General features: G+C 50.0%; 1 protein-coding gene across 1 annotated transcript; it reads left to right on the forward strand.

Moving 5' to 3' along the window:
* Positions 1-748: 748 nt before the first annotated feature.
* On the forward strand, positions 749-6,027 carry LOC104467909 (C4b-binding protein alpha chain-like; the record flags this gene model as incomplete). Its single annotated transcript, XM_010081880.1, has 10 exons — positions 749-845; positions 1,546-1,628; positions 2,310-2,501; positions 2,934-3,116; positions 3,662-3,847; positions 3,977-4,070; positions 4,210-4,295; positions 4,896-5,327; positions 5,725-5,748; positions 5,984-6,027. Coding segments are annotated over 10 exons (1,421 nt in total), but the record flags the coding sequence as incomplete, so codon positions are not given.
* Between the last annotated feature and the right edge of the window lie 2,574 nt (positions 6,028-8,601).

Genomic DNA, 8,601 nt, shown 5'->3' on the forward strand with positions numbered 1-8,601 from the left:
GGGCGAGTCCCCCCTGGTCACCTGCCTGAACAGCTCCCGCTGGGAGGAGAAAGGAGACTTCTGCATCGGTGGGTTCCACCTTCACGGGCTCCTGGGATGGGGGTGAGGGGGGTGGCATGTCCCCAGCTGCACCCCAGACCATGCTCAGGGCTCAGCGCAGTTGAGGGGATGCTCCTCGGGTTCCTGTTTTTAGGACAGTCGAGCAGAAGCGCTCACCCCACCTGGGGCTGCTCTTTCTGCTGAGACACGTTACTCTCTGGGAGATGATCTCTGCCCTTCTTAATTATTTTACCAGCTGGTGATACAGTGTAAATCCTATAATATATTCACACAGAAGCGAGGTACGGTGTGGGAAAGGCCGTGGGAGTCCCTGGGGTGGTCAGTGAGTCCCTTCCCATCCCCTTCACCTTCACACTTTTTCCCCGCGGACCAAGACCTCTGCCCTGAGCCCGCTGGGCTCTTTATCAGTTTCCTTTCTCAGTAAGCATATAAACTTTGGCTATTTTTTTTTATTTGTCCTTGGCTTTATCTGTTCTTTTCTTTGCTTTTTATTAATGTTTTGACTTTCAGTTCCTCAGAAGTTAATGAGGACCTCGTATCTTTCCTGAAAGTGCCGGTTCTTGCTCAGGAGGGAAGTTAGGTGCCAGAGAAATGGTCAATTATTCTGTAACAACACAGGACAGCGCTGTCACCTGCGTTTCACTGTCATGCTATAAAATAAATGTCATGCTGATCACTTCCCTTGCAGGAAAGTCGTGCGGTCCACCAGACATCATGAACGGCAACTTTGACTACACGACCAACCTCCTGTTCGGGGCGACAATAACCTTCACCTGTAACGTCGGGTAAGCGCTGGCCCAGGCTCCTGGTGAGGCTCAGCCCCCGCAGGAGACTCGGGGGCTTTTGATGCCTGGGGGCTGCTTCCTTGGCAAGCACGGGCACGGCTGGAGGTGTTCGGAGCGGGCAGCCGTGGGGCCAGGCTCTCCTGCTCTTGCTGTCAAAACAGATTATCTTCTGGGCACAACGCCACAGTCCTTGCAGATTGCTTTTTGGCTGCTTTGCAAAGAGTTTTGTTCTTTTCCTGTTGGGGCTTGTTAGTAATTCAGCATTTGCTGCTGTGCAGTGGGTCTGGCTGTCCCCGTCGTAGCTAAGGGGTCTCAGAAAAGAGGGGTGCGATGTCCTGGGGAGGGGGGGAGCAGGGCGAGAGAGAAAGAGAGCAGTTAAGGTATGTCGGTCACACCTAAGCTCTGCTCAGAAAATAAGCTGTCACAGCACAGCACGGGGCTGAACAGACTCAGGGTGGGGACACTGTCTTGCTCACGCTCCTGTGAGCATGTATCCACCCGCTGCAAGTATTAAGTTTCCTCTGGCTGCACCATATTTTGTATTTCTTTAGGTACTGAGAAAACTGTATTTTATAGGACAGATTTTCCCATAGGGTTGAGCTGCATTAGATGGAAACTGTGCAACTTTCTGAATTTCCCAAGTTTTTTTTCACTTGCTTTGAAGACATTCAAACTTTTCTTCCTCCTTTTTTCTTTCTAGGTACCGATTAGTTGGGGAGCCGTCTGCGCAATGTCTGCTTGAAAACAATGAAGTTTCTTGGCATCGCATTCCACACTGTGCCAGTAAGCAGATCTTAAATGTTTTGTGTACATCTCTTCCCCAAAGCTATTACAACATATCTGGTAGTCTGGGGAGCGGCAGGTGGATCCTCTCTTCTTGACAGCTAATTCAAGCTACATTAGCCTCTAGGGAGACTGAGTCCTTCCCTCTCCCCCAAACAAGCACCGTCGCTGGAGCTGGGCATGAAAATTAAATACTAAGGAGGATCTGTGGATGTTGGCAGCAGCTCTGCAGTCAGATCTGTGCAAAAAGACATGACTGCACACCCAAAATCTCAGTTTTCAAAGGGGAAATAAATTCTAAGAGTTTTGTTGGTGCTATTTGGGCACCAAACTGCTTGGTGAGACCATGTTTATTGCCTCTAGAAGGCCTCTTGGACCATAAATGCTGTTTTGCCATGTTACCATTTATCCATTGAAAAAAAAAAAAAACCAAAACAAACAAACCTGGGAAAGATTCAGAATTTAAAGGCACTTTCAAGACTCAAGGTTGAGATGATTGCTTTAGGGTTGCTTTGCTATTTTTTCTTTGGCTTTTTTTTGTTTGTTTGTTTGGGTTAGGTTTTTTTGTGGGTTTGTTGTGTTGTTGGGTTTTTTGGTTTTGTTTGTTTTAGTAGCTAGACCTCAGTTGTCATCTTTGATGGAAATGTTCCTGCATTTTCTTGCTGTTGCTTTCCCATGCAGGTATTCCCTGTTCACCACCTCTTGGGATCGAGAATGGGAAGCTCGTCAATGGGGACAGAGACTTCACCTTTGGGATGGCTGTAACTTACAGCTGCAACGAAGGTTTTGCTCTTATTGGAGACGCCACGATTCACTGTACGGCGGATGATGACCTGGAGGGAAGATGGAGCGGTCCAGCCCCTGAGTGCAAAGGTAAATGTGTTTTCTCTCTCCTTATTCTTTTGACTTTTTCTCATCTCTCTCCCAGTCTGTACTTTCCTGATGAGCAGCCATGAGGAGGTTGATTTGAGTCCAAAAGGATTCCCAGAAAGCTCAAAGCAGTCATCTCCCGAGTTGGGATCAGAGGCAGGGCTTGCTTTAATGGGTTCTTCAGCCCACAGAAAGCCTCCCTCTCCCCACCCCGTGCCCAGGGCTTCCTGCGAATGGAAAATGAAGCTCTCATGTGTGCAGTTTCCTGGTGCCGTCTCTGTTCACGGGGTACTGCCACCCCTCTGGGGACCTGCCTCTCTCCGGGCGAGAGGACGGCGGTTCTCTTAGTAAGCTTCTCGCGTTGTACCTCTGGTGTCACTGCAGGGCTTTTCCTTCTTGTAATCAATATTCTTGTTGTCTTATCTTCACTGCCAGTGGTCAGATGTAAAAATCCAGAAGTGAAAAATGGGAAAAGGTTGTCTGGCTTTGGCACTGAGCACACGTATAAAAATACAGTGACCTTTGAGTGTGATCCTGGTCATTTACTGAATGGTAGTGGTGTCGTCACCTGTGAAGCAGACAGTAACTGGAACCCACCTCTGCCAACGTGTGACCCGAGTGAGTACGAACAAATTTATTTCCTTGAGCAACAGCACTGAAGTAGGTCTAAGAGCTGTTGAGCAGATCAGCTGCTGAACCTTGTGCACCTGTAGCCATGCCCTTGCAGAGCATGCTGGCGTGGGTCCTTGGCCGGTTATATATTTAGACCTGATGCTATTTATTTGTGAACTGCAAATGATCCAAAAATGCAGTGAAAGAAGAGGCAAAACTGCCTCCTACACCTGACCCGCTGCTTTACCAGCTGCCAGCCCTGCTGGGGACGTTTGGCTCTGAGCATCGCTGGTCCTGCAGGTTGGCTGGTGGTCGGTGAAGGAGCATCTCTGAGGCAGAGCTGCTGCCTTGTCTCCATCTTTTCTCCAGTTAATCAAACTGTGATATATGCTGCTGTTTCCTGAATGGTTTGGATGCAAACTGCATCCCAGACACTGGCACTGAACCAGGTTAAAATGCTGTGTGCTCCAAAACGTGCTGTTGGCTGCTGTTATTGCAGCCCCTCTGGGAACTCCTCAGTATCTCACCCTGCTTTTGTCTCCAATGGCCAGTCTACTGCGGTCCTGCTCCACGCTTCCCTTTCGCTGAGCTGCCAAGGGCTGTGGGTGACAGCTCTCCTGCTGGAACGGAGCTGAGCTATCGGTGTAAGCCGGGTTACACAGCAGCACAGGGAAAGTCCTCTCTTGTCACTTGTCTGAGTGACACAACTTGGTCTGCAGACCCTGACTTCTGTATACGTGAGTATCTCCGTCCCTCCCCTGTCCTGACCGTTCGAGTGATCTGTGCATGCTCTAGATGTTACTGACTCTGGTGTTTCACCTATTCCTGAGTTTGAAGGAATTCCTGCACTGTTTTATTTCCTTTAGGACAGGCATGTACTCCTCCTGCGATAGAGAACGGGGATGTGACCGCAGACAGTTTCCTCTTTGAGACCGTCGTGACGTTCACCTGCCATCCGGGGTCAGTGGGTCACCGCGGAAAAGGGACCGACTCGGGGGTCCGAAGGCAGGGACCACAGGCAGTCACATCCACTGCCCCAACCCCCCCAGTTTCCCAGTGCAAGTCTCCAGTGGAAAGCGCTAAACTTCTCTTTCTTTAGGTTTGAATTAAAGGGGCCGTCTTCTGCCAAATGTGTGGTGTCGGGAAGCGGAGTTGATTGGGATACAGCGTCTCCATCCTGTCAAAGTAAGAGGGGAAAAGCCTGCACGGAGGCATTAAGATAAGAGTCGGGACTGGGCTGGTGTAGTGCCTTGCCGGGGGGCTGGGGCTGCACTCACTTGTGCTGCTGAATTCAATCAGGATTCCAATGCTGTCAGGCCTTAGGTGCAATATTCTCATATAATTCAGAAATCATGCTGACAAAGTGGAAGGAGCAAGGGAAAAGCAGAAATTGGAGGGGGAAAAAAAAGTCACAGGAGGAAAATTTTCTTTCTCTAATTACCAGGGAAAGGAAGATAATTGGATGTTAGAACTGTCTCTGCTCAATTTGGTATAATGCTGAAATCAAGTGTTACGAAGTCAGTGTCTAGTGTTATGTGAAGCTAGAAACAGCTGAAACATTTCTTCTAGCCTGATTAGACCCTTCAGTGGCTTATTTTCTGGGGTGAGATCCTGGAGTTTTGGCTGATGGGCAGTAACTGAGGTCCAGCACCAAGCAAGAAAGCTCAAAGTATCTTCAGTCACTGCTAGCTGCGTGGCATTTGGCTGTACCTCCTTCTCCCCATACATCTCTTCACCTTGTCAATTAGGAGAAGTATTCAGACGCACTTGGTGTTCCTCCCACAGGACAGCTCCCTGCCGTTCTCTGTGGAAAGCCACCCGCGATTGACAACGGGAGCCACAACGGCACAAAGGGCACCGGCTTCGTCCAAGGCTCCGTTGTAGTTTATAAATGCAACGATGGCTTCACCCTTGCTGGAGCAGCCTCTGTTCACTGTAAAGTCGATCAGCGGTACCATGGAGTCTGGAGCAAGCCCACGCCTGAATGCGAAGGGGATGTTCCTCCTGTGGAACAGCTCCCTGCCGTTCTCTGTGGAAAGCCACCCACGATTGACAACGGGAGCCACAACGGCACAAAGGGCACTGGCTTTGCCCACGGCTCCACTGTAGCTTATAAATGCAACGATGGCTTCACCCTTGCTGGAGCAGCCCTTCTTCGGTGTATTGCGGGAGATCGAGACCGGGGAGTCTGGAGCAAGCCCGCTCCTGAATGCAGAGGTGCCTGTCTCCTGTGTCCGTCCTGCTGCCTCCTCTCTATCTTCAAAATACATATTTTTTCCTTCCCCTGTGAATCCTTAAATCAGATCATTCTGTTAAGGAGTAAGCTATTGATACACCTGGAAACAGTTTCAGTTAAAATCTAGTGCCAAGAGAGCATCGTTAAGTTGCGGGATGGGCTCACAGGATGGTGGAAATCTATCCTAGCAAACACATCTGGGTTTTAACAGATAAACATCCGCAGAGCTGGGCTGTGCAGGGGTCCTGTCCTGTGTGTTGCTTGAATTCTCTTCCACGTGGACTGGCTCTGATTTGAGATTCTGCATGTTGTGTAGTTTGATGAATTACTGTGCTGAGCAGGTGCAGAGTTTCACATTTTGGCTCGCTTCCTTTCCAGGTGGAGCGAACATGATCATTGCTGGTAAGTCATCCACGTTCCTAACCCCTGTACCATGCTCCTGACTCTCTTTATGTTCTTGTCTCCTCTGTGTTCCCCTTGAAATAGGCTTAAAAGCTTTCCGCTCCAGTCTGTTATGGTCGTATTTCTATTGTTGCTTTAAGATCATGCTGTGAAAAGTAGGGGGAAAGGTAAAGGGAGGGAAAAGATCATTGAAGGTGTTCAGTGAAGGCTGAAGCTTCTGATTTGTCTCCTGCAGGAATCTTCCCCCTCCTCCTGGTGATGCTGGTTACGAACATCTAGATGAGGGAACGGGCACAGCGGGGAGGCGCCTGTAGATGTGTCGGGGCTCGATCACGCCGATCCCAGTGCTCGCCTTTTCCCTCCTGTGAAATTGTCCCTGAATCCGCAACCAGCCGACCTCGGATGACAAAGTCCCGATGCTCCAGCCGCTGCCTGGGAAGCACCCGTGCAGCTGCAGCAGCCGCGCGTTGCGTTGGACATGGCAGCTTGTGCCCAGCTGGGCTGGGCTGGGTGGCTCTTTGCCCCCCAGGTGAGGATGCTGCTCAGCCATCGAGGGCGGTTATCCCCACGTTACGTGGTAATGATGCCAAAGACCTTCGCCTTGCAATAGGGCAGACTCAAGGAAACCGTGCACTTTGGTACCTCCATGCGTTTGATTTTTCAGCCCCAAAGGTCACGTTGTGCCTCGTCCTGATCAGGATTCCTGGGCTTCCTATGTGTCCTGAGGTGACAAGTGCTGCCACTGCCAAGAGGATTAACGGTGACTGTCTTCATGTACTTGAAAAATTCAGTTTGATACAGACAGGATGCCTAAGTTGAGCACTGTCTGTGGGCACTGAAAGCACTCAAAGCGTTCATGTAAAAGCACAGTCGTGGCTGTTACTTCAAGGCAAGTCTGAAGCACTGTGCAAACAGCGATCCTTAGAGATCGGTAATTTTACCAGAGAGAAAAAAATGCCTTAATACAAAGAGCTGCTATTCTGACTCTTCCTGGATGTGCTAAAATTAGGTTTAAACTGAAGGTCTCTGCCCTGGCACTATCTCTGTATCACCTCGAGGCTTTTCTTGCGGAAACACCCTTCCTGTCCCTGCAGCGACTCAACGCTTCTCTCGAATGGGGGATGCTTTCGGCGGGCTGAGAGCCCCGGGAGGAGCCCAGCCGGGTCGGCGCTCGGGGGCAGCAGAGCTCAGCCGCCAGCAGCTGGTGTCCAGGTGGGATGCAGAACTCGCAGGTGTCTTGGCGGATGTCACCGAACATCAGAAAGTTGCTGCGTGTGAACCTTTTCACTTTCTGCTCACATGCCGCCTGCATGGGGTGACTCTGGGGCAGGGAATTGCTGGCTGAATCTGCACCTAAAAGGCTTTTTCAGGTGGGGCTGTGCAGGACACAAGCCCGATTTCTTTTGTGCACTGTTTTCATCCTGTCTGACCTGACCTGGCTGATTGTTGTGTTGAGGTGGGTGAGGAAGGGTGCGGTCCCCAGCTCGAGTCGGGCTTTGGCGGTGACATGAGGGCAGCTCAGATGATGGGACCTCACTCACCTTGTCGAAACCAAAGACACCGGCAAAAGCGCCCTTGATTTGTCTGGCTGATAGAAAGCCCCCGTTGGGGTGCTGTGTCCTTTCCTGGTTTTACTCAGCCTTGCTAAACGATCATTTAATAAGACAAAGAGGTCTGTAGCATCTTGTAAAATGAAGTAAAGATTTGAAGGCTTCCTGGGAATCCTATTTATAAGGGAAAGAAAACTGTGAGAGATTTAAACTTGTGTTCGGTAATTGCTTGAATACAGATTGAGACACTGGGACTGTTAGCTGCTGGTACAGCAAGGTTATGAGGTTCATGGTTTTGTCTGATGCCGAGGTAAGTGACCCGTCTGTGAGCTTCTCCTGATGTGCAGCTGGGAATGGGAAGTGTTCAAAATGTGTCTACTACACGCTTTTTGTTTCTGCATTTTCACCAATGCTTTCCTGTTAACAGGAACCTGCATCTAGTTAGAGGGAAGAACACAAACAGCCATTTCCATCACCACGGTAATCTTCTTCCAGATAGACCCACAAGGTTCTCCCTTCCCGGCAGAGCTCTGTCCTGTTTTCAGAAGCCAGTTTTGCAGAACAAGCACTTGCAGGTTGTTGGTTATTTTTATATCTTATCGTAAACCATGCAAGTGACTAGATGCACAGAACACAAACATCAAGCCCCATAGCTTAGTGCTGTGTTCTGCTTTGTTGCTTTAATCGCAGCACAATTGTTCCCACTGCATAGTCCAGAGTGTTTTTTCCAAATGATTTAACGCCTGATGTGGGGATAAGCCTGACGTGATCTCCCCATAAACAAATGGAAGGAACTGTCGATGCTGTGACACATGTGATGGGTCTGGTCACCCAGATGTACTGCTGGAGAGTGCTTATCTACTGTGTTTGTACGTAATTGTACTTTATACTGTGAGTGTGACCAATAAAGTGCAATTCTGAAGTATAAATGTTGGGTATGTAAATATATTATGGAATTATATTGGAAGCTCTCTATCAATAAAAGGGATGAAAAGACTTGAGTAACGCATGTCTCGCTGCTTGTTTTAGGCTCAGAAAGCATCCTTGGCTCTGGGAGGCAGGGAGCTGCCCACGCCCTCCCCTCTTTCACGGATGCCCGCGGGTCCCAGGGGCCCATCCTGCCCTATTCTGGGCACCAAAAACAGCAGCAGAAGCAGCACATGGGACCCCCAGCCTCCCTGGGGGTGGTGGCTGTGCCTGCCCTGCCCCAGGGAGCCCACGGGTTCCCCACGGGTTCCCGTCCCATGGCCCCGGGAAGCCCCACAGCTGCAGCTCCTTCCGCATGCGGGGGCAGTGGGGGGAA

Source organism: Pterocles gutturalis, unplaced genomic scaffold (genome assembly GCF_000699245.1).
Source record: "Pterocles gutturalis isolate BGI_N339 unplaced genomic scaffold, ASM69924v1 scaffold4354, whole genome shotgun sequence".
Classification (NCBI taxonomy): Eukaryota; Metazoa; Chordata; class Aves; order Pterocliformes; family Pteroclidae; genus Pterocles; species Pterocles gutturalis.